At 40.3% G+C, this 26,438-nt stretch overlaps 1 protein-coding gene across 2 annotated transcripts in view; it reads left to right on the top strand.

Annotated features, from left to right (window-relative positions):
• TRIM36 (tripartite motif containing 36) overlaps positions 1-26,438 on the top strand; it is a 367,128-nt gene that overhangs the window by 283,015 nt on the left and 57,675 nt on the right. For both annotated transcript variants that reach the window (XM_053701564.1, XM_053701563.1), the window contains 2 exons: positions 304-557; positions 7,137-7,258. In XM_053701564.1, the coding sequence (XP_053557539.1) occupies positions 304-557; positions 7,137-7,258 (376 nt within the window). The remainder of the gene's footprint in view (positions 1-303; positions 558-7,136; positions 7,259-26,438) is intronic.

Genomic DNA, 26,438 nt, shown 5'->3' with positions numbered 1-26,438 from the left:
ACTAGGGTCCGCCTCTTTTTTACCCTCCCGTTTTCATTCAGTGTCCTCTCGAGCTTGGGTATTTTTTTCCCACACGTAATGAATGAAGCTGAGGACTCTCCTCGTACAGATAGAAATGAAATGATCAGGTAAGCATAATTTATGTTTTATCCAGAAGAACAAAGACATTTATTCATTATATACTCTGGAATATTAAACACTGCCCCTTTTTTCTCACAATTGCTATATACCAATTGCTATATACATTAGTGTAAAATAGAGGACATATACAAAGATGTATTAATGTTCCTTTTTTGTTATTAGTGCAATGGAGAACAAGCTTTGGAAGAAGCAACTTACAATTTTGATAAATTATTTAATATTTTGGAAGAACGTAAATCCTTTGTTCTAAAATCAATTCAAAATTCAAAAACCATGAGATTAGAGAAACTGCAAAATCAAATGGAAGAGTATCAGGGGCTCTTAGAAAATAACGGACTTGTTGGATATGCCCAGGAAGTACTAAAAGAAACGGACCAGTCTTGCTTTGTTCAAACTGCAAAGCAACTACACATCAGGTGACGTGTGTGTGTGTGTGTGTGTGTGTATGTATGTATGTATGTATATGTGTGTGTATATATATATATATATATATATATATATCTTTTCCAAATCCATAATTAGAGAAGACCAGTTTTTATTGAACAGAAAGAGACCCAAATAGATGGGTAACCTGTAGGGAGAGTCTAACTACCCAATATGCAAAAAACAAAACACATACTGTAGTTATAGAAACCGTAAAATAATGTGATTTTTTTTTTTCTTCATAAATGGAGAGTCCTCAGCTGCATTCATTAATTTTGGGAAATAAGAACCTGGCCACCAGGAGGAGACAAAGACACCCCAGCCAAAGGCTTAAATACTCCTCCCACTCCCCTTATCCCCCAGTCATTCTTTGCCTTTCATCCCAGGAGGTTGGCAGAGAAGTGTCAGAAGTTTGTTTTGTCTGTTATGGAGGGTAGTACTGATCGACATAGGACGGGAGTTTTAAGTAATCCTGTCAGCCTCTCAGTGAGAGCCTGGATGAAAGTTAGAGTACAGAGAAACCATCCCGACTCATATTAACAGCTCCACAAGCAATTGGCATTGTCGAACTTCGCTTCACTGCCTGCTTTCTTCTCTCAAGTCCATGGCGGAGTCGCTGCTTCTATTCGTCACACTTAAAGGGCTGTGTTCCTGTTCCACGGCGTAGATTCTGGTAAGATCGTTTCATGTTACTTCATCTAAATGTACTGTACCTTATTTGTTTCCTGTAAGGTACTATCCTGCGGGACTTATTAAGTATAAAAAATAGGGCCTCAGTGAGGCTCCTTTGGTTCTTAGAATCAAGGGTTAATATCTCCCGAGGGGGATTATTGAACAGGGTTTTTTTTTAATCATGTTTATGTGATTCAATCTGCTTATGTGTAGTGTTAACTGGGCTCTTGGCTTTGAACATAGGGGCCTTTGGAAGTGACGCAACCTTATGGTTGGGCGCACTTTTTTTGGACTGTACAGTACACCTTGTGACTGTACGTGTTTATGTTCTGGTCTTCCATTTCCGCATTCCTGACTGTGTGGCGACTGAAAAATTTGGGTCTGGTTCTAGGAGGTGGTGAGTGGCCCCAGCCATTGTGGGTGTCAGGTGCCGTTTAGATTTTTCTTTAGTCCATATTATTATATTCTCTATCCAGTTATGGAAGAATGCGAATTGGCATAGTTGATACAGGTCAATCAGTTATGTTCCATATGCCGTATTAGAGCGCCTTGTTCCTCGGGCTTGGGGAATCAAGGGTCTGCTGAGCCATCCGCCTCAGGGGGTCCTGTCCTCCAAGAGGCGAGTTCCCTACCGCACCCTACTACTACTACACATGTGGGTAACCCAGATTATGTTTATCCCTCCTTACAGTTGCAGCTCGTTTTCGCTTTCACATTTTTGGCGATTATGCGTCTGCAAAGCCCAGACGTTAGTTTGCATATGTGCTCATGCTGATTGTCCCGGGTCTCCCAGCCTTGGGTGGGCCTATACAGTTCCCTTTGGGTGTAGCTGTCCCTGAGTGTTGTGCCCTTTGTTACATTATAGCGCGCCTTTACGTTTTACTCAGACACCTTTTTGAGTAATTAGAGGATCCTATCCTTAACGGATATGGGAATCCGCAGTATTCTGCTTCAAATGGTTCACCTCAGACATATGGGGATGGCGTAATCTCCTGATTGTCGGTTGTTGAGATTCTTCCCAGTTTTTGTTGGAAGTTCAGGGTTCCATTTGGCTGGTCCTGCGGGTATGCCTGTTTCTTCTTAGGCGTTTGCCTACGGGATGCCTTATATTTTCCTTTATCCAGTTAGGATCACTTTAATTTTTGATTGTTTCTTTCGGGAACTATCTCTGGGATAGATTATCGCGGTTTACTTCTGCGGAAGTTGTTAAAGGACATGTTATTCCTATGTTTTGTCTGTTATGCTCTTCCCCTCTGAGGGAGGATTTAGGCAGCTTGACATCTATGGCCCTGTTAAAGGCTGGTTATGCTTGGGTTCAGATCTTCCGTCTCGTGGCCTGTTCAGACACGTGGCGCCTGTTCTGCCTGGCTGGTTCAGTCGAGGCGCCGAGTGCTTACTTTATTATTTGTGTTTCTTGTTTTTATTTTACAAGTTCAGCTAAGCATTCTAACAAGGACTCGTGGGTCTGTGAGGCTGGAAGGATTGTTTCAGTCCTTATTGAGGCTTCAAGTTGGTTGACTGGGCCAGCGGCGTTCCGCTGCATCTCTCCTTTTGCTTCCGATTCTCTCGGGACCTAGTGTATATTCTTCCTCACGTGGGAGGATTGGGGGTTTAGCACCTCCTTTACCGCTGGTTTAAGGCGGTTTAGCCTTTCAGAGGCTCTAGGAATTGTCATGTGGACATGTTCCTTCCGTTGTTCTCTTGTCAGTGAGACCTTTGTACTTCCCCATGTGGGTTAGGTCTCCTTATGGGGCCTTGGGTTTCCCTTCGGGCGAGAGTTGCTCTCTTTTTCGAGACCCTTTGGATTTTGTCCCTTCCTCCATGTGAGTTGGGTCTCCTTTGGGGACCTGAATTTCCTTTTGAGAGAGTTCTTTGGACTCTGCTTAGGATTTTTCCCGGATCTGGGAATGCTCCACATCCTTGGTTTCAGGTACTCCTCTGTCTCGTATGGTGAGGTGGAGACTAGCTTTTGATCGTGTGACCTTGTCCTCCTGGTATTCCCTTGCTTTGGGCGTCTTGTGGCAGTCGAACGCCTATGGACTCTAGTATCTTGGTTTGAGATGCCTTAGCTCCTTTGGACCGTTGGGCTTCGGTATGGGGTGGTCTCTTCCTTGGGTCGGGACTTGCAAAGTTTTCTTGTTCTCCTGGATATTACAGTAATATCTCCCTGTGGGTCTGTTTTCAAACCTGTCATCGCCCTGGTTCTTCCGGTTGCTGAGGCTTTTGCTCAACGTTTTCCCTTGTGGATCCCGTTGCGGGTAGTTACCGGTCTTTTCAGGATCTAGGGCGGGTTTGAGGTTCTCCTGTTCTGGGAATTTGGGCTTTGGTCTGGCTAGTAGATCTGGTCACGGTTGGCCAGATTTCCGGAGTGCCGCTACTCATTAGCTTTGCCTACGCTCAATGAACGGTTTCCCTTGGACGGTTTGCTGACGTAACCTGATGGCTTTGCGGTTCTGCAGGCGAAGGATTATAGCTTAACCGCTGCAGCTAATGCACCCTTCTGTGCGCTAAGTTTTTCAGGGGATTCCTTCCAGGTTCATCTGCATTGGCGAGTGGTCTCTTATTCAGCCTTGTACATCGTGGGCAGGTGCTCTGTCTCTAATGGCACTCTTTCTCTTAGGGGGGCTTGTTCTCCTATGGAGGCCTTGTTTAGGATTTTTCCTATATTCAGGGGATGGAACAGAGGGTTTAACCTATTTGGAGTGAGGCATGCTCTCTGGAATCTTGCTGGCTCCGCGTCGAGATGGGCCTTTGCTAGACTCTTCTGGGTCTTCGGCCTTGTCGACTGTCTTTATGGAGTTTCGGAGGGAGGGGGGGTCCCGAGCTCTGTGGAATGGCTGAAGGACCTACTGACGCTTATGCTGGCCCGGCTGGAAGTAGGTCCTGAGATTGTTGTTCCTTTGGGTGTAATGGGCCTAGTTAATGTTCTATACTTCTCCCCTTTTGGGACCTATGTGTTGGTCTGGCAGCTGGGATTGCCTAGAGGGTGCCTCTGTCTTGGAGTTTTTACAATGCGATATCTTGTTTAGTCGCATTTTACTTCTTAGTAAAGTATTCTCTCTGGGTCGTCTTGATGACAGCTGTGTGTTCTTGACTCGGGTGTTTACCTTGTCTGGGTCTGCTACATGTATTTGTGTGTAATACTTCTGTATTCTAAGTGCCGACAACTTGAGGTTAAGTCTTCAGTTGTTGTGTGTGGTTGGGGGCCGACCGCTGGGCGACGGTGAATCCTGGAGGACTGTTGGCTCAGTTGAGTCTGATTTTGCGGTCTCTAGCTAGGCTTCCGGACTATCTGTGGATCAGTGTCCTTGGGGCTTTTTCCTTTGAATGTTCTCGGCTTCGGACAAAGTGGGGTTTTGTTGGGTAGTGGTTTCAGGCCTGGTGCCCTCAGATTGGGCCGCCTCTTGTATCGTCCCGTCTTGGCATTGTGTCCTCTCTAGCTTCGGTATTTTCCCAAAAGTAATGAATTTAGCTGTGGACTCTTTCTATTTATGAAGAAAAAAATAAATTATGCTTACCTGATTTTTTTTTTTCTTTTCTTCAGATGGAAAGAGTCACAGCTCCCCACCTGTATTTTTTATGTGGGGCGTCTGTATTTGTATTCTTCTGGCACCTTTTCATCCTGATATTTCTTCTACTGTTCCTTGTTCCTCGGCAGAATGACTGGGGAATGAGGGGAGTGGAAGGAGTATTTAAGCCTTTGGCTGGGGTGTCTCTGCCTCCTCCTGGTGGCCAGGTTCTTATTTCCCAAAAGTCATGAATGCAGCTGTGGACTCTTTCCATCTGAAGAAAAGAAAATTATTAGGTAAGCATAATTTATGTATTTTTTTTTTTTAAATGTCCAAAATAGGATCTATCATAAAAATGTATTTTAATAATTTAATACAAGTACAAATCCCCAAATTCAGAATTATTCCATAACTTTATAATTATTTTTTTTTTTTAAAAAGAATAAAAATTACTAGATATGTGCTTTCGGATCCTTCGTAAGGATTCAAATGCAGAAGTAGGCAGTTCTCGTGCCGTACAGCTTTATTCTGCACTGGATTTTTTTCTTGTGAAAGATCACCACACTAAGATCTGGATATGCACAGATCTTAATCCTAACAAAGGACATTACAATACACATAGCATAACTGTGTTGATCAGAGGGAAAATTAAAATATACAGAGCAACTTACAGTTGAGATCACACCATACAATTGTGTGTGTAAAGAAAGCGATATGGCTCTAGCTGCCCCCCAGGATGAACACCACCTCTTAAAGTAACAGTGAGCGCACACCAGTGAGTTGAGGGAACTGCTAAGTTTAGTAAAACTGTTTTGTACACGCAATGCATTTCTCAGCTTAGACTGTTTCATCAGGTGCTTCCCCGACTCCTTGGTCTGTGCTCATAGTTACTTGAAGAATTGTTTGTCGGCTGAAGACAGGGTGTCAGTTTTTTCTTTCTTTGCAATTACATTTTTGTGGTACTCTGTTTTGGTTTTCCCTCTTTGTTCTAAAAACGTGTGCTATGTAGGACCTCTTTATTTGTGTATTTTTCAGATGATGCATGCAAGGGAAGTGGCTTGACATAATACTAACATTTTCTGTAAAAAAAATTAACTAATTTTATAACTGCAAGAAATGCTTGTCTGGAACTTTTTTCTGTCTCTTTCTTTGTACTTTACTTATGCTTTTGTAAAACAAAGTGAATTATTTAATAGGGCATAAAACTCAGAAATGATCTGCACATTAATGCATATTTAGAAAAGAAGCATATTTTGCAATACACTGGTGATGGCTTGCATTTGTTATTATTTATGTACCCTCTGAGCAAGGGTGATGTTTTGGAATGAGGCAAGTATGCTCTGTTCATGGAAAAAAGGTAGGATCGTCAAACCCCAGAGGCTGTGCTGGTGCTTTCGTGATAGCTGCAGAACAGAGACGTCGAACTTGATGGCCGCACTCCCAAAAGTAATCCAAATGGATTCCTGACTGTGGAGAAGAAAGAGAGAAGAGAGGCGCTAAAACATAAAACAGTATCGTCGATCCAACACAGATGGGCTCACAAAATTTCCCCCTATAGTATAGAGTACTCACATACGGAGCGGCACAAAATCCGTGCCTCTAACAGCAGATTGGGACTTTTCTGAGTCGCCCGACAGACGTCACCCGGAAACCTCCAATCAGCAGTAAGTAGTTCAGTTCAGCTCCAACTTACACAATACTGTACGTGTAATCAAACAAACGCAAGGAAGAGTCACAGCGGATTTTGATTGGCTACTCCAGCGTCTGATGCAGGTATGTATTCGCACCTGTGCGAATACATACCTGAATCAGACGCTGGAGTAGCCAATCAAAATCTCCTGTGACTCTTCCTTGCGTTTGTTTGATTACACGTACAGTATTGTGTAAGTTGGAGCTGAACTGAACTACTTACTGCTGATTGGAGGTTTCCGGGTGACGTCTGTCGGGCGACTCAGAAAAGTCCCAATCTGCTGTTAGAGGCACGGATTTTGTGCCGCTCCGTATGTGATTACTCATTACTATAAGGGGAAAGTATGCTCTGTGCACAGTAAAGGTTGTCATGTAAAAACTGATAACTATTACTAGAAGCATTTTTTGCTAATGGAAGTGTAGTGCAAGATTGATTCTATTTAAAACTAAATTGTGCTTGTGCATTTGAATTTTGACTTTTATGTTTTTATAAATGAAACCATAACAATACATTATGGAAAAACAGATCATAATGTTGCTAAATTGTGTAACTATATCAAATGACAAAATAAAGATAAAGGAACTATTTGTAAACCATTTATAATACTCTTAACAGGTAAAATATATATTTTACAGTTCACTACCCCTTTAAAACATACATCTTTTCTAACTTGTGTCTTATTTGTCTTATCTTTTTACTAGGATTCAAAAGGCAACAGAATCTTTGAAAATCTTTCAGCCTTCTGCACATTCTAGCTTTGAAGACTATTTTATTGATGTATCTAAAGAAAAAGAAATGTTGAGTGACTTGGCCTTCTCCAGAGGTATGAGATTGTGTGTATCTGCTGTATAAAGAATTGTATGATACTGATACACGTATATCGACTTTGGAGCCAGACACAGTTTTCTGGGCGGCCTGGGAATGGTGATTGTGATTAAAATAAATCAAAAAGTTAGGAGACAAACCTAAAAATTCTAGAATGCACATGGTGCCTCAGATTTGTTGAGGTACTCTTCCTTTATATTTTATTAACGGGTTGTATTTTGGATAAGTTTGTTTTTCCTATACTGCTGTCCCATATTCTTTGCATTTAATGTTACCTAAGAAATAGATTATGACAGGAGGTTAGTTAAACTGTCAGCCTAGCTAGCATGAAGTTATACCTGCCGGTCTGTAGGAGTATTCCAGTCATTTCTGGAACTTTGGTTAGCAGATGCTTTGGAGATTTGGGGAATCATAAGACTATTTAGTGGTTCAGGCATACTCCATGAAGAAATAATTTTGTCAAGTACCTAGTACCTACAAGTCATGTGCTTCAGATGATCCTCCCAGAAAAGAATAAGGGGCCGATTCTAAAAAAGATTTGCCAACCTAGAGTGTATTTTCATTCTGACACTTGCATCGGCAGCCCTCATGGAATTCTATTAAAAAGGGAGCTGTCCCTGAGAGAGGTGTGGTATAGAAATGTGAGAGCTCTCGGCTATGTAGAAGTTCTCAATGAAGAACGAAGTACACAGGGAGAACCTGGTGTATGTTTAAACTTTATTATTATGCCTAATACAAATCAAATTACACTATTTTCTTATGCATAGGTTTTCTCCTGTTAAGTGTAGTCAGTCCACGGGTCATCCATTACTTATGGAATATTTCTCTTCCTAACAGGAAACTGCAAGAGAATTACCCAGCAGAGCTTGCTATATAGCTCCTCACCTCACCTGTCATACTCAGTCATTCTCTTGCAGCCTAACAGATAGGAAGCTGTGAGAGATCTGTGGTGTTTTTTAACTTAGTTTTATTTCTACAATCAAAAGTTTGTTATTTTTAAATGGCACCGGAGTGTGCTGTTTATTCTCAGGCAGCTTTAGAAGAAGAATCTGCCTGGGTTTTTTTCTATGGCCTTAGCAGACGTAACTAAGACCCACTGGCTGTTTCTCATCTGAGGAAAAGTGAGGTAACTTCAGAGAAGGGGAATAGCATGCAGGGCCCCCCTGCAACAAATAGGTATGTGCAGTAAATTATTTTCTGAGGAATGGAATTGACTGAGAAAATACTGCTGATGCCATTGTAAAGTAAGTTCAGCCTTAAATGCAGCGATAGCGACTGGTATCAGGCTGATGTGTGTGTGTGTGTGCACTGAATGTATTTTCTAAGGAATGGAATTGACTCTGAAAATACTGTAAATACTGAAATAATGTATGAGCTTTAACTGCAGTAAATGCGACTGGTAGCAGGCTTATTAATAATACATAACTTTCAAATGTATGTTTAAAACGTTTACTGGCTTGTTAATCGTTTTTTGTGAGGTACTTGGTGATAAAACTTATTGGGGCTTGATTTTTACCACATGGCCATTTTTGTTTTCTGCATAGAAACAGTTTCTGAGCTTCCCCACTGTTGTAATATGAGTGGGAGGGGCCTATTTTAGCGCTTTTTTGCGCAGTAAAAATTCAGTCACAATCTGTCTACTTCATCCTCCATGATCCAGATCGTCTCTAGAGAGCTCAGGGGTCTTCAAAATCCATTTTGAGGGAGGTAATCAGTCACAGTAGTCCTGTGACAGTGTATTTGACTGTGAGAAAAACGTTAATTATATAATTGTTATCCGTTTTTGGGTACTAAGGTGTTAATCATCCATTTGCTGGTGGGTGCAATCCTTTGCTAACTTAATACATTTACTGTGAAAATTTGGTTGCTATAACTATTTTTGTTCATTGTTATTTCAACTGTGTCAGTTTTTCTGTGCTTCTTAACCCCTTAATGACAACTGACGTACCAGGTACGTCATGCATTAACAACCAGTTAATGACAATAGACGTACCTGGTACGTCAGTTGTCTAAGAGAGTGCTGGAAGCGATCGCAATCGCTTCCAGCAGCTCTCAGGGTATTGCAGTGATGCCTCCATATGGAGGCATCCTGCAATACCTTTTCAGAAGACTCCGATGCAGAGAGAGACACTCTGTGGCCCTCTCTGCACCGGTAGCGATGGTGCCGGTTCGTTGGTGGGAGCATATCAGGGAAGCGGGTGGGCGGCCCATCGCTACCCGGCATCCGGTTCCTGTAAGTGCTATGTGCACGCCGGGTGCCGGGAGCGTGCGGGGGCGCGCGTGCGCGCAGGGGGGGGGCAAGTGCGCGATTAGCTGGCCACTGACACCAATGAGAAGGGAAGAGGGGGGAAAAAATAATTTAAAAAAATAAATATATAAGGATCTGGGAGGGGGAGGGGGTTGGGGTATTGTGGGGGGCTGCTACACTACAGAAAACATTAAAAATTGCAAAAAATTGCAAAAAAAAACACTTGTTTTTTTCATGTAATTAGCAAGAGTCCATGAGCTAGTGACGTATGGGATATACATTCCTACCAGGAGGGGCAAAGTTTCCCAAACCTTAAAATGCCTATAAATACACCCCTCACCACACCCACAATTCAGTTTTACAAACTTTGCCTCCTATGGAGGTGGTGAAGTAAGTTTGTGCTAGATTCTACGTTGATATGCGCTCCGCAGCAAGTTGGAGCCCGGTTTTCCTCTCAGCGTGCAGTGAATGTCAGAGGGATGTGAGGAGAGTATTGCCTATTTGAATGCAGTGATCTCCTTCTACGGGGTCTATTTCATAGGTTCTCTGTTATCGGTCGTAGAGATTCATCTCTTACCTCCCTTTTCAGATCGACGATATACTCTTATTTATATACCATTACCTCTGCTGATTCTCGTTTCAGTACTGGTTTGGCTTTCTACAAACATGTAGATGAGTGTCCTGGGGTAAGTAAATCTTATTTTCTGTGACACTCTAAGCTATGGTTGGGCACTTTGTTTTTAAAGTTCTAAATATATGTATTCAAACATTTATTTGCCTTGACTCAGAATGTTCAACATTCCTTATTTTTCAGACAGTCAGTTTCATATTTGGGATAATGCATTTGAATCAATCATTTTTTTCTTACCTTAAAAAATTTGACTTTTTTTTCCCTGTGGGCTGTTAGGCTCGCGGGGGCTGAAAATGCTTCATTTTATTGCGTCATTCTCGGCGCGGACTTTTTTGGCGCAAAAAATCTTTTCTGTTTCCGGCGTCATACGTGTCGCCGGAAGTTGCGTCATTTTTGACGTCCTTTTGCGCAAAAAATGTCGGCGTTCCGGATGTGGTGTCATTTTTGGCGCCAAAAGCATTTAGGCGCCAAATAATGTGGGCGTCTTGTTTGGCGCTAAAAAAATATGGGCGTCGCTTTTGTCTCCACATTATTTAAGTCTCATTATTTATTGCTTCTGGTTGCTAGAAGCTTGTTCACTGGCATTTTTTTCCCATTCCTGAAACTGTCATTTAAGGAATTTGATCAATTTTGCTTTATATGTTGTTTTTTCTATTACATATTGCAAGATGTTCCACGTTGCAACTGAGTCAGAAGATACTTCAGGAAAATCACTGCCCAGTGCTGGAGCTACCAAGCTAAGTGTATCTGCTATAAATTTTTGGTATCTGTTTCTCCAGCTGTTGTTTGTATTGCATGTCATGACAAACTTATTAATGCAGATAAAATTTCCTTTAGTACTGTTACATTACCTGTTGCTGTTCCGTCAACATCTAATTTTCAGAGTGTTCCTGATAAATATAAGAGATTTTATTTTTTAAATCCATTTAGAAGGCTATGTCTGTTATTTCTCCTTCTAGTTTACATAAAAGTCTTTTAAAACTTCTCTTTTTTTCAGATGAATTTTTAAATGAACATCATCATTCTGATACTGATAATGGTTCTTCTGGTTCAGAGGTTTCTGTCTCAGAGGTTGATGCTGATAAATCTTTGTATTTGTTCAAGATGGAATTTATTCGTTCTTTATTTAAAGAAGTATTAATTGCTTTAGAAATAGAGGATTCTGGTCCTCTTGATACTAAATCTAAACGTTTAAATAAGGTTTTTAAATCTCCTGTAGTTATTCCAAAAGTGTTTAATCTCCCTGATGCTATTTCTGAAGTAATTTCCAGGGAATGGAACAATTTGGGTAATTCTTTTACTCCTTCTAAACGTTTAAGCAATTATATCCTGTGCCATCTGACAGATTAGAGTTTTTTGGGACAAAATCCCTAAGGTTATGGGGCTGTCTCTACTCCTGCTAAATGTACTACTATTCCTACGGCAGATAGTACTTCATTTAAGGATCCTTTAAATAGGAAAATTGAATCCTTTCTAAGAAAAGCTTACTTATGTTCAGGTAATCTTCTTAGACCTGCTATATTTTTAGCGGATGTTGCTGCAGCTTCAATTTTTTGGTTAGAAGTTTTAGCGCAACAAGTAACAGATCATAATTTTATAGCATTATTATTATTCTATAACATGCTAATAATTTTATTGGTGATACCATCTTTTGATATCATTAGAGTTGATGTCAGGTATATGTCTCTAGCTATTTTAGCTAGAAAAGCTTTATGGATTAAACTTGGAATGCTGATATGTCTTCTAAGTCAACTTTGCTTTCCTTTTCTTTCCAGGGTAATAAATTATCTCAACTGTTTCTGGAAGGAAGGGAACTTTTTTACCAAAGGATAAAAAATCCAAGGTAAATTTAGGTTTAATAATCATTTTTTTCGTTCTTTTCCTCACAACAAGGAACAAAAGCCTGATCCTTCATCCTCAGGAGCGGTATCAGTTTGGAAACTATTTCCAGTTTGGAATATATTCAAGCCTTATTGAAACCTATAGCCAGCTCCTAAGTACCCATAAAGGTGCGGCCCTTATTCCAGTTCAGCTGGTATGGGGCAGATTACGTTTTCTTCAAAGAAATTTGGATCAATTCCGTTCTCAATCTCTGGTTTCAGAACATTGTTTCAGAAAGGTACAGAATTGGCTTCAAGTTAAGGCTTCCTGCTAAGAGATTTTTTTCTTTCCCGTGTCCCAGTTAACACAGCAAAGGCTCAGCATTTCTGAAATGTGTTTCAGATCTAGAGTTGGCTGGAGTAATTATGTTCCAGTTCTGGAACAGGGGCTGGGGTTTTATTTTATCTCTTCATTGTACCAAGAAGGTCAATTCCTTCAGACCAGTTCCGGATCTATCAATATTGAATCGTTATGTAAGGATACCAACATTCAAGATGGTTCTGTAGGACTATCCTGCCTTTTGTTTAGCAAGGGCATTATATGTCTACAATAGATTTACAGGTTGTGTATCTGCATATTCCGATTCATCCAGATCACTTTTAGTGTCTGAGATTCTCTTTTTAGACAAGCATTACCAGTTTTGTGGCTCTACCGTTTGGCCTAGCCTCAGTTCCAAAAGGTTCTCGGTGCCCTTCTTTCTGTAATCAGAGAACAGGGTTTTGGTATTTCCTTATTTGGACGATATCTTGGTACTTGGTTCATGGTTGGAGGATCAATTTACCAATCAGTTCATTGATTCCTCAGACAAGGGTAACCTTTTTAGGTTTCTAGATAGATTCAGTGTCTATGACTCTGTCCTTGTCAGACAAGAGAAGTTTAACATTGCTATCAGCTTGTCAAAACCTTCAGTCACAATCATTCCCTTTGGTAAGCCTTATGCATGGAAATTTTAGGTCTTAGGACTGCAGCATCAGATGCGATCTCCTTTGCTCCTTTTCACATGCGACCTCTTCAGCTCTGTATGCTGAACCAATGGTGCAGGGATTACTCAAAGATATCTCAATTAATATCTTTAAACCAATTATACGACACTCTCTGACATGGTGGACAGATCACCATCGTTTAGTTCAGGGGGCTTCTTTGTTCTTCCGACCTGGACTATAATCTCAACAGATGCAAGTCTTACAGGTTGGGGAGCTGTGTGGGGGTATCTGACGGCACAAGGGGTTTGGGAATCTCAGGAGGTGAGATTTCCGATCAATATTTTGGAACTCCGTGCAATTTTCAGAGCTCTTCAGTCTTGGCCTTTTCTGAAGAGAGAGTTGTTCATTTGTTTTTCAGATAGACAATGTCACAACTGTGGCATACATCAATCATCAAGGAGGGACTCACAGTCCTCTGGCTATGAAAGAAGTATCTCGAATTTTGGTTTGGGCGGAATCCAACTCCTGTCTAATCTCTGCGGTTCATATTCCAGGTATGGACAATTGGAAAGCGGATTATCTCAGTCGCCAAACGTTGCACCTGGGCGAATGGTCTTCACCCAGAGGTATTTCCTCAGATTGTTCAAATGTGGGAATTCCCCGAAATAGATCTGATGGCTTCTCATCTAAACAAGAAACTTACCTGGTATCTGTCCGGATCCCGGGATCCTCGGGCGGAGGCAGTGGATGCATTATCTCTTCCTTACAAGTGTCATCCTGCCTATATCTTTCCGCCTCTAGTTTCTCCTTCCAAGGGTATTCTCCAATATTCTAAGGAATGCTCATTTGTCCTGCTGGTAGCTCCAGCATGGCCTCACAGGTTTTGGTATGCGCATCTTGTCCGGGTGGCCTCTTGCCAGCTGTGGACTCTTCCGTTAAGACCAGTCTTTCTGTCTCAAGGTTCTTTTTTCCATCAGGATCTCAAAACCTTAATTTTAAGGTATGGAGTTTGAACGCTTGATTCTTGGTCAAAGAGGTTTCTCTGACTCTGTGATTGATACTATGTGACAGGCTCGTAAATCTGTATCTAGAGAGATATATTAGAGTCTGGAAGACTTATTTTTCTTCAGGATGGTTTAGATAAAGGTTTGTCCGCAAGTTCCTTGAAAGACAAATCTCTGCTCTTTCTGTTCTTTTTCACAGAAGGATTGCTAATCTTCCTCATATTCATTGTTTTGTACAACCTTTGGTTCGTATAAAACCTGTCATTCAGTCAATTTCTCCTCCTTGGAGTTTGAATTTGGTTCTGGGGGCTCTTCAAGCTCCCCCGTTTGAACCTATGCATTAATTGGACATTAAATTGCTTTCTTGGAAAGTTTTGTTCCTTTTGGCAATCTCTTCTGCCAGAAGAGTCTCTGAATTTTCTGCTCTTTCTTGTGAGTCTCCTTTTCTGATTTTTCATCAGGATAAGGCGGTGTTGCGAACTTCTTTTGAATTTTTACCTAAAGTTGTGAATTCCAACAACATTAGTAGAGACATTGTGGTTCCTTCATTATGTCCTAATCCTAAGAATTCTAAGGAGAAATCGTTGCATTCTTTGGATGTTGTTAGAGCTTTGAAATATTATGTTGAAGCTACTAAGTCTTTCCGAAAGACTTCTAGTTTATTTGTTATCTTTTCCGGTTCTAGAAAGGCCAGAAAGCTTCTGCCATTTCTTTGGCATCTTGGTTGAAATCTTTAATTCATCTTGCCTATGTTGAGTCGGGTAAAACTCCGCCTCAGAGGATTACAGCTCATTCTACTAGTTCAGTTTCTACTTCCTGGGCATTTAGGAATGAAGCTTCGATTGATCAGATTTGCAAAGCAGCAACTTGGTCCTCTTTGCATACTTTTACTAAATTCTACCATTTTGATGTATTTTCTTCTTCTGAAACAGTTTTTGGTAGAAAAGTACTTCAGGCAGCGGTTTCAATTTGAATCTTCTGCTTATGTTTTTCATTAAACTTTATTTTGGGTGTGGATTATTTTCAGCAGGCATTGGCTGTCTTTATTTTATCCCTCCCTCTCTAGTGACTCTTGTGTGGAAAGATCCACATCTTGGGTAATCATTATCCCATACGTCACTAGCTCATGGACTCTTGCTAATTACATGAAAGAAAACATAATTTATGTAAGAACTTACCTGATAAATTCATTTCTTTCATATTAGCAAGAGTCCATGAGGCCCGCCCTTTTTTTGTGGTGGTTATGATTTTTGTATAAAGCACAATTATTCCAATTCCTTATTTTTTATGCTTTCGCACTTTCTTATCACCCCACTTCTTGGCTATTTGTTAAACTGAATTGTGGGTGTGGTGAGGGGTGTATTTATAGGCATTTTAAGGTTTGGGAAACTTTGCCCCTCCTGGTAGGAATGTATATCCCATACGTCACTAGCTCATGGACTCTTGCTAATATGAAAGAAATGAATTTATCAGGTAAGTTCTTACATAAATTATGTTTTTTAGGGCAAATTGGGTACTGGCAGACAGCTGCCAGTACCCAAGATGGCGGCAATTAGGTAGGGGAGAGGGTTAGAGAGCTGGGGGGGGGGATCATGGAGGTTGGGGCTAAGGCAGGGGTCCATCACAGCTAAAACATTTTTTTTTTTTTTATTAAAAAAAAGAAAAACTCCTTTTATTTAGTACTGGCAGACTTTCTGCCAGTACTTAAGATGGCGGGGACAATTGTGGGGTGGGGGAGGGAAGAGAACTGTTTGGGAGGGATCAGGGGGTGGGATGTGTCAGGTGGGAGGCTGATCTCTACCCTAAAGCTAAAATTAACCCTGCAAGCTCCCTACAACCTACCTAATTAACCCCTTCACTGCTGGTCATAATTTACGTGTGGTGCGCAGCAGCATTTAGTGGCCTTCTAATTACCAAAAAGCAATGCCAAAGCCATATAAGTCTGCTATTTCTGAACAAAGGGGATCCCAAAGAAGCATTTACAACCATTTGTGCCTTAATTGCAGAAGCTGTTTGTAAATAATTTCAGTGGGAAACCTAAAGTTTGTGACAAAATTTGTGAAAAAGTGAACTTTTTTTTTTATTTGATGACATTTGGCGGTGAAATGGTGGCATGAAATATACCAAAATGGGCCTAGATCAATACTTTGGGTTGTCTTCTAAAAAAAAAATATATACATGTCAAGGGATATTCAGGTATTCCTGACAGATATCAGGGTTCCAATGTAACTAGCGCTAATTTTGAAAAAAAGTGGTTTGGAAATAGCAAAGTGCTACTTGTATTTATGGCCCTATAACTTGCAAAAAAGTAAAGAACATGTAAACATTGGGTATTTCTAAACTCAGGACAAAATTTAGAAACTATTTAGCATAGGTGTTTTTTGGTGATTGTAGATGTGTAACAGATTTTGGGGGTCAAAGTTAGAAAAAGTGTGTTTTTTTCAATTTTTTCCTCATATTTTATATTTTTTTATAGGAAATTATAAGATATGATGAAAATAATGGTATCCTTAGAAAGTCCATTTAATGGCGAGAAAAACGGTATATAATATGTGTGGGTACAGTAAATGAGTAAGAGGGAAATTACAGCTAAACACAAACACCGCAGAAATGTAAAAATAGCCATTGTCATTAAGGGTAAGAAAATTGAAAAATGGTCCGGTCATTAAGGGGTTAAAGGCACAGTAACGTTTTTTATATTGCTTGTAAATTAATTTTGAAAAGTATTTCCAAGTTTGCTAGTCTCATTGCTAGTTTGTTTAAACATGTCTGACTTAGATGAATCTCTTTGTTCACTATGTTTAAAGGCCAATGTGGAGCCCAATAGAAATTTGTGTACCAATTGCATTGATGCTACTTTGAATAAGTGTCAATCTTTACATGTAAAGAAATTATCACCAGACGACGAGGGGGAAGTTATGCCGACTAACTCTCCTCACTTGTCAGTACCTGCGCCTCCCGCTCAGGAGGTGCGTGATTTTGTGGCGCCAAGTACATCAGGGAGGCCCTTACAAATCACTTTGCAAGACATGGCTACTGTTATGACAGAAGTATTATCTAAGTTGCCAGATTTAAGAGGCAAGCGCGATAGCTCTGGGTTAAGGATAGAGCGCGCGGATGAGATGAGAGCCATGTCAGATACTGCGTCACAGTTTGCAGAACGTGAGGACGGAGAACTTCATTCTGAGGGTGACGGATCTGATCCAGGGAGACTGGATTCAGAGATTTCCAATTTTAAATTTAAGCTAGAGAACCTCCGCACATTGCTAGGGGAGGTATTAGCGGCTCTGAATGATTGTAACACGGTTGCAATTCCAGAGAAATTATGTAGGTTGGATAAATACTATGCGGTGCCGGTGTGTACTGACGTATTTCCTATACCAAAAAGGCTTACAGAGATTATTAGCAAGGAGTGGGATAGACCTGGTGTGCCTTTTACCCCTCCTCCCATATTTAGGAAAATGTTTCCTATTGACGCCACCACACGAGACTTATGGCAGACGGTCCCTAAGGTGGAGGGAGCAGTTTCTACTTTAGCTAAGCGTACCACTATCCCGGTGGAGGATAGTTGTGCCTTTTCAGATCCAATGGATAAAAAATTAGAGGGTTACCTTAAGAAAATGTTTGTTCAACAAGGTTTTATTTTACAGCCCCTTGCATGCATTGCGCCTGTCACTGCTGCGGCAGCATTCTGGTTTGAGTCTCTGGAAGAGGCCATTCGCTCAGCTCCATTGGATGAAATAATGAACAAGCTTAAAACACTTAAGCTAGCTAACGCATTTGTTTCTGATGCCGTTGTGCATTTAACCAAACTTACGGCTAAGAACTCCGGATTCGCCATCCAAGCGCGCAGAGCGCTATGGCTTAAATCCTGGTCAGCTGACGTGACTTCTAAATCTAAATTGCTTAATATTCCTTTCAAAGGGCAGACCTTATTCGGGCCCGGCTTGAAAGAAATTATTGCTGACATTACGGGAGGTAAGGGCCATGCTCTACCTCAGGACAGGGCCAAATCAAAGGCCAAACAGTCTAATTTTCGTGCCTTTCGTAACTTCAAGGCAGGGGCAGCATCAACTTCCTCCGCTCCAAAACAGGAAGGAGCTGTTGCTTGTTACAGGCAGGGCTGGAAAGTTAACCAGTCCTGGAACAGGGGCAAGCAGGCCAAGAAACCTGCTGCTGCCCCCAAGACAGCATGAAGAGAGGGCCCCCTATCCGGAAACGGATCTAGTGGGGGGCAGACTTTCTCTCTTCGCCCAGGCTTGGGCAAGAGATGTCCAGGATCCCTGGGCGTTGGAGATCATATCCCAGGGATATCTCCTGGACTTCAAGACTTCTCCTCCACGGGGGAGATTTCATCTTTCAAGGTTATCAGCAAACCAAACAAAGAAAGAGGCGTTTCTACGCTGTGTACAAGACCTCTTACTAATGGGGGTAGTCCACCCAGTTCCGCGGACGGAACACGGGCAGGGATTCTATTCAAATCTATTTGTGGTTCCCAAAAAAGAGGGAACCTTCAGACCAATCTTGGACTTAAAAATCCTAAACAAATTTCTAAGAGTTCCATCATTCAAAATGGAGACTATTCGAACCATCCTTCCCATGATCCAAGAGGGTCAGTACATGACCACGGTGGACCTAAAGGATGCCTACCTTCACATACCGATTCACAAGGACCATTACCGGTATTTGAGATTTGCCTTCCTAGACAGGCATTACCAGTTTGTAGCTCTTCCCTTCGGATTAGCTACGGCTCCAAGAATCTTTACAAAAATTCTAGGATCACTTCTGGCGGTACTAAGACCGCGAGGCATAGCGGTGACTCCGTACCTAGACGACATTCTGATACAAGCGTCAAGTTTTCAAACTGCCAAGTCTCATACAGAGATAGTTCTGGCATTTCTGAGGTCGCATGGGTGGAAGGTGAACGTGGAAAAGAGTTCTCTATTACCACTTACAAGAGTTCCCTTTCTAGGGACTCTTATAGATTCTGTAGAGATGAAAATTTACCTGACAGAGGCCAAGTTATTAAAACTTCTAAATGCTTGCCGTGTCCTTCACTCCATTCCACACCCGTCAGTAGCTCAGTGCATGGAAGTAATCGGCTTAATGGTAGCGGCAATGGACATAGTACCATTTGCGCGCCTGCATCTCAGACCGCTGCAATTGTGCATGCTAAGTCAGTGGAACAGGGATTACTCAGATTTGTCCCCTCTACTAAATCTGGATCAAGAGACCAGAGATTCTCTTCTATGGTGGCACTCTCGGCCACATCTGTCCAAGGGGATGACCTTTCGCAGGCCAGATTGGACGATTGTAACAGACGCCAGCCTTCTAGGCTGGGGAGCAGTCTGGAATTCCCTGAAAGCTCAGGGATTATGGACTCAGAAGGAGAAACTCCTCCCAATAAATATTCTGGAGTTAAGAGCAATATTCAATGCTCTCCTAGCTTGGCCTCAGTTAGCAACTCTGAGGTTCATCAGATTTCAGTCGGACAACATCACGACTGTGGCTTATATCAACCATCAAGGGGGAACCAGAAGTTCCCTAGCGATGTTGGAAGTCTCAAAGATAATTCGCTGGGCAGAGTCTCACTCTTGCCACCTGTCAGCGATCTACATCCCAGGCGTGGAGAACTGGGAGGCGGATTTTCTAAGTCGCCAGACTTTTCATCCGGGAGAGTGGGAACTTCATCCGGAGGTCTTTGCTCAACTGGTTCGTCGTTGGGGCAAACCAGATCTGGATCTCATGGCGTCTCATCGGAACGCCAAGCTTCCTTGTTACGGATCCAGGTCCAGGGACCCGGGAGCGGTGCTGATAGATGCTCTGACAGCCCCTTGGGTCTTCAACATGGCTTATGTGTTTCCACCATTCCCAATGCTTCCTCGTTTGATTGCCAAGATCAAACAGGAGAGAGCTTCGGTGATTCTGATAGCGCCTGCGTGGCCACGCAGGACCTGGTATGCAGACCTAGTGGACATGTCGTCCTGTCCACCGTGGTCTCTGCCTCTGAGACAGGACCTTCTAATTCAGGGTCCTTTCAAACATCCAAATCTAATTTCTCTGAGGCTGACTGCATGGAGATTGAACGCTTGATTCTATCAAAGCGTGGTTTCTCGGAGTCGGTTATTGATACCTTAATACAGGCTAGGAAGCCTGTTACCAGACAAATTTACCATAAAATATGGCGTAAATATTTACATTGGTGCGAATCCAAGAGTTACTCATGGAGTAAGGTTAGGATTCCTAGGATATTGTCCTTTCTACAAGAGGGTTTAGAAAAGGGCTTATCTACTAGTTCGTTAAAGGGACAGATTTCTGCTCTGTCTATTCTTCTACACAAACGTCTGGCTGAAGTTCCAGACATTCAGGCTTTCTGTCAGGCTTTAACTAGGATTAAGCCTGTGTTTAAGTCTGTTGCTCCGCCGTGGAGCTTAAACTTAGTTCTTAATGTTCTTCAAGGCGTTCCATTTGAACCCCTTCATTCCATTGATATCAAGTTGTTATCTTGAAAAGTTCTGTTTTTGATGGCTATTTCCTCGGCTTGGAGAGTCTGAGTTATCTGCCTTACATTGTGATTCTCCTTATCTGATTTTCCATTCAGACAAGGTAGTTCTACGTACTAAACCTGGGTTCTTACCTAAGGTAGTTACTAACAAGAATATCAATCAAGAGATTGTTGTTCCATCTCTGTGTCCTAACCCTTCTTCAAAGAAGGAACGACTTTTGCATAATCTGGACGTAGTCCGTGCCCTGAAATTCTATTTGCAGGCAACTAAGGATTTTCGTCAAACTTCTTCCCTGTTTGTCGTTTACTCTGGACAGAGGAGAGGTCAAAAGGCTTCGACTACCTCTCTCTCTTTTTGGCTTCGTAGCATAATACGATTAGCCTATGAGACTGCTGGACAGCAGCCTCCTGAAAGGATTACAGCTCATTCTACTAGAGCTGTGGCTTCCACCTGGGCCTTTAAAAATGAGGCCTCTGTTGAACAGATTTGCAAGGCTGCGACTTGGTCTTCGCTTCACACTTTTTCAAAATTTTACAAATTTGACACTTTTGCTTCCTCGGAGGCTGTGTTTGGGAGAAAGGTACTTCAGGCAGTGGTTCCTTCTGTTTAATGTTCCTGCCTTGTCCTTCCCTTCATCCGTGTACTTTAGCTTTGGTATTGGTATTCCATAAATAATGGATGACCCGTGGACTGACTACACTTAACAGGAGAAAACATAATTTATGCTTACCTGATAAATTCCTTTCTCCTGTAGTGTAGTCAGTCCACGGCCCGCCCTGTTTTTACGGCAGGTCTAAATTTTAATTAAACTCCAGTCACCACTGTACCCTATGGTTCCTCCTTTCTCGTATGCTTGGTCGAATGACTGAGTATGACAGGTGAGGGGAGGAGCTATATAGCAAGCTCTGCTGGGTAATTCTCTTGCAGTTTCCTGTTAGGAAGAGAAATATTCCATAAGTAATGGATGACCCGTGGACTGACTACACTACAGGTGAAAGGAATTTATCAGGTAAGCATAAATTATGTTTTTCTTTCAGAGTAATTAGTGTTTTGATTTGAGTATTTTGCCACATTTTAATTGGCAAGAAAAAACAGGAAAATCTATAAGGTGGAAATCGTTTACAGAATTGCGCTGGGATTTGAGACAATTTCATATATGCCCCTGGAGCGCCCATGTTTAGCCCATTTTACAAAAACAATAATTACGCTTTGTATTTGTACTTATAAGTATACATTTCTGTGTTGGTTTTGCACATCCAGTATACTTTAAATTATGATTTACACTGTGCATATTTAATGATTCATTCCTATGTAATTTTAAATACTAGCTTTACGTTTTTTATAAAATACGATTTTTAGTGAACAATTTTGTTACTATTTTTAATTTAATATTTATTTTATTGAGGTTTGAAAAGCAGTTACAAAACAAATAAGAATTGCCATAGCTCAGTAAATACATAGATAAGAACAGTCTTCACAGCTTTTCTTTTTAATTATATGAACCCACTCAGAGACTAAAAGGCCTCTTTTTTGGGCCTGTGTGAAGTGAAAATGAGCAATGGAGGTTCGCTAACTTGAACATATAAATTAACAGCATACATAATCTATTATTTGGGTAGACATAACTAGAAGGATTAGATCTGTTATTGTGGATAATTAAAGAAACTAAGTTCTCGTTAGATAGTATTATCAATGGATTTACCAGATAGATTTACATGTTTAGTAGCTAGTGCTAACTATACAGAGGAAAAACAGATATTGCACATAAATGAATCCTCTCAGAATGTTACTGAGTAACTATGTATTATTTTATAAACGATAAATACCTAGATGCAACCAAAAGTAATGTCTACGCATATGTGGAATGTCATGAGTCAACAGACGCCATCATACACATAATTTACAGATTCAGTCAAATAACTATAATACAAGACATTATATAGGTCGCCTCTTAGAGTGTAGATACAACTATTGACTGGGATTGCTCTTCAGCTTGTTATCTGCTAACTTACCTAGCTGAATTGAAATGACTTTTATATGTCAAGTATATACATAGAGTGACTGGTGTTGGTGTCTCCCATACTCGTAGGCCATCACATTTTATAAATAAGCAATGTATGTAAATATACTGGTTCACTAGGAAAGGAATATATTATTGAGCCAGTCTTAAAGCCGGTTACTAGTACTGCTTATTGGATCAGTGCTTTGCAGGTAACGAGTAGCACTTCTACTGTGTGTTTAACACCTTTGCGGGGGTTAAACATACAGTAGTGTGGGCTTGATTGTCTTATAAAACTGCTAAAACAAATGAGAGCATGTCGTTTTTCAAATATAATGGTCCTTTTAACAACACGTGATAAAACATTTTATTTTACAATCTTAAAGTGTTTGTGTTGATTTTAAGTTCTTTTAAACCTTTTTATTTTGTATGCATTTGTTTTGTGATGCAGTGCTTAATTGCTGATGCACAGTTTACAATTATAAAAATTACTTCAATATCCTTTCAATGCATCGCTTCCGTGTCTCTTAAGCCAAAGTCTTGTATAATATGCGTGCAAATTCAGTTATGGCTTTTGTTTCCTGGTGTTTCAAAACAAGTGAAATGTGTTAAAATGGACAATATCCTTAGTGTTGTGAACAGCATGCGTTCAGTCATAGCCTATTCCCTATGGAGTTTCTGTCCTACTGTGAGAGTATCCAATTTCAAAGCATTTTTCAGAAACCCTTTCTTTCTCATGGTTTAAAATGAATGTGCAGTTAGGAAACAAACATGTATAATTGCCTATAAATATATAGGCACCTCTGTGCCTATAAAGGAAGGACATTTGGTGGCATCACTCAATAATAATTGACAATAATAATTGACCATGTGCCCAAACTAAACAGAGGAGTCGACCGGAATAAAATGCTTCTCCAAAAAAGCAGAATGCATCTTCAGATTAAAGGGACAGAATACACCATTTTGTTTATATAACTACATGAAATAGACACTACTATAAAGAATAATATGCACAGATACTGATATAAAATCCAGTATAAAACCTTTTAAACTTACTTAGAAGCTTCCAGTTTAGCACTGTTGATAAGGTTAGACTGGGACAGCCAGTAAATGGGGCTGGGAAAAGCAGAAACATCCCCTTCCCCTCCTTCCCTGCATATGAAAAGACAGATTATACAAACAGGGGCCACATGAATCTGTAGACATCAGTATACACCTAAACTAAGGGGCTTGCTTAGGAATCTGAAAATCAGCACAATGTGCTTAAAAAATAAGCAAAACTATACATTCTTAGAAAAACACTCCCAGATGGGCTATACAAATGGATCATCTAAAAACATTTATGGAAAGAAAAATCTAGTGTACAATGTCCCTTTAAACACCCTACAACCAAATGGACTAAACTTAATTCCGGATCTATGATTGAACCTAAGATGTAATATTAATCAGATTCACATACCAATCAGATGATGTCTATTGAAAATCCTCTTAAGTGACATGTGCTGATCAGTATTTTTTCTTACGATTAAACACACATTTTGGGTTTGGAAAGAATCTATATATTAATGAGACACATACAATATTTCTCCCTAGGGCCATGAACTGTCTCTCTGACAAAATGTTTTCTCTAATTGACAAAGGTGTTTTTTTTCCCCCCAACAATTTAAAAAAAAAATAAAAAAAAAAATTCACCATGTATTTTTTCTCTCAACAGGACAGTATACATTAATTTTCATTTAACTGCATGCAATAGACATTACTATAAAGAATAATATGCACAGATACTGATCTAGAAATCCAGTATAAAACAGTTTAAAAACTTACTTAGAAGCTCCCAGTTTAGCTTTGTTGAAAAGATTAGCGGAACACCCACTGAAAGTGGGAAATGGCAGACACTCTCCCTTTCTCTGCATATGAAAAAACGCTTTACACAAACAGGAGCAAGCTGGAGTAGGTATACATCAGTATCCTCCTAAAACTTTGGGGCTTGGTTAGGAGTCTGAAAATCAGCGCAATGTTATTTAAAAATAAGCAAAACTATACATTTAAAAAAAAAAAAAAACTGTTTAGGCTATATAAATGGACCATCTGCAAAACATATATGCAAAGAAAAATCTAGTGTTTAATGTCTCTTTAAGATCCGTTTTTTCCAAAAACTCACTTTTTCGAAACAATATTTAATTTTACTTAATATACAAAGTTTTCTCAATATACTATTTATTCATTTTTTTTCTAAATAACACTGTTTTTTCTTTAACACAATCTTTATAGCAGAAGTGTGCACTTATCTACTGTTACTTATTTTTACATACAGAGGATACATAGAATATCTAAGTTGCAACACTGTAATTTTGTGCAAATTTGAAAACCAAGACCAGTATAGTATAAAGTATATACTGTACTGTATAGAGTATATTATTTTAAGATTTCACGGATACAATGACTACTACGCATTACATTCTTTTTTTAGTACTGTCATGAAACACTTAGCACATATTCCTGTTACCATAACTCTTAATCATAACAAACTCTTTTACACATTCCGGCTGTCAGTCATGTAACCTGTAAAATCACATGGCAGGCAACACACATTTGCCCAACTTTGCACCTTAATGGCGGCAATAGACGCTTTGATTGGAAGGGTGGTTTCGCACGGTATTTAAAACACTATTTACGTACTGTTATTTATCTGAGGAAGGGGATTCTGTATGTCCCAGTAACATCCCTAATAAATTACACCTTGATGGTTGATAAATCCTAAGAGTGCTTCAAATTACTTATATACCTGCAACACTGAGCCCGGTTGGTCAACTGAGCCCGAGTGGTTGTCATAGAGACAAGCGGATTCACAGGATATAGAGATATATATTTATTAATATTCTATCTATCTTTATATCTTTGTGTATTTTTACTTTCAAAGGGATATAGTGATGAGAAGCACATTATTGTGTGATAAAATATTTAGTGTGGAGGGTTCAGATCATTGGGGGCCCTAGGTCTCGGTGCATGTCAAAATAGTATGTATGGAACTGGTTTCAGGATAGCTCTTTACTCTTATGTAGACCGATTCTTCTAGTTCTAAGGCAGTTGCGCAACTGTTATACTTGCTTCTATCTTACTTTCTCAAGATATTGTTCCTTCTCTTATTCTTTGAAAGCCATATTATTTTTCAATAACATTCAAAGCACTATAGCTGTTATAACTGTATCCTTCTATAGTGCTTTTTGTTTGTATCCTTGGTTTCCGGACATGCTTTGGCTTGTGACTATTGTTATTGGGAAAAATCTAAAACGTGTCTTCTTTCAGCTTTTCTTTTTTTTGGGAGAACTAATTCTAATTATTTTCATAAGGAGTTCATTAACTTGGTAATGCTGTCTTCCTCTTTAAAGGGTTTACTCAAAGCGAACATAAACTTTCATGATTTAGATAGAGCAGCAATTTTAAACAACTTTCCAATTTACTTCCATTAACAAAATGTACACAGTCCTTTTTATATTTACACTTCTTGGGTCACCAGCTCCTACTGAGCATGTGCAAGAATTTACAGAATATACAAAAATGCGTTTGTGATTGGCTGATGGCTGTTACATCTGCCATTACCTAATGTACGTTAATTAGGGGCACCCCCCCATCCCCAACCTTTTTACTGTAGTGCAGGGCCCTATCCCTCCCTCTCCCTTCAAAATAAATTTTCTGCAGTGTAGGACCACTCTCTCCACTGCTCCCATCGTGCTCAGTTACCATATGAAGATAGATGCCTGCAGCTTAGGAACAGCAGGTTTGCTTAGGTCACTTAGCACCTGAGACTGCTGGTGCTTCCTAAAGCTGCTACGTAGACCTACGTTATGATGGGCTTGATACTACATTACTTAAATCTACATCATTTTGGCTTAAGGGGTTAAAGGGACATTAAACTGCTAAGTACAATTACTGTAGCATGGTTAATACTTACCATGGTATTGTTTTTTTTATGTAGCATGCACATA

This window comes from Bombina bombina, chromosome 2 (assembly GCF_027579735.1).
Source record: "Bombina bombina isolate aBomBom1 chromosome 2, aBomBom1.pri, whole genome shotgun sequence".
NCBI lineage: Eukaryota > Metazoa > Chordata > Amphibia > Anura > Bombinatoridae > Bombina > Bombina bombina.
Note: the sequence above shows the minus strand (reverse complement) of the source record. Positions and strands in the feature narration are given on the sequence as shown.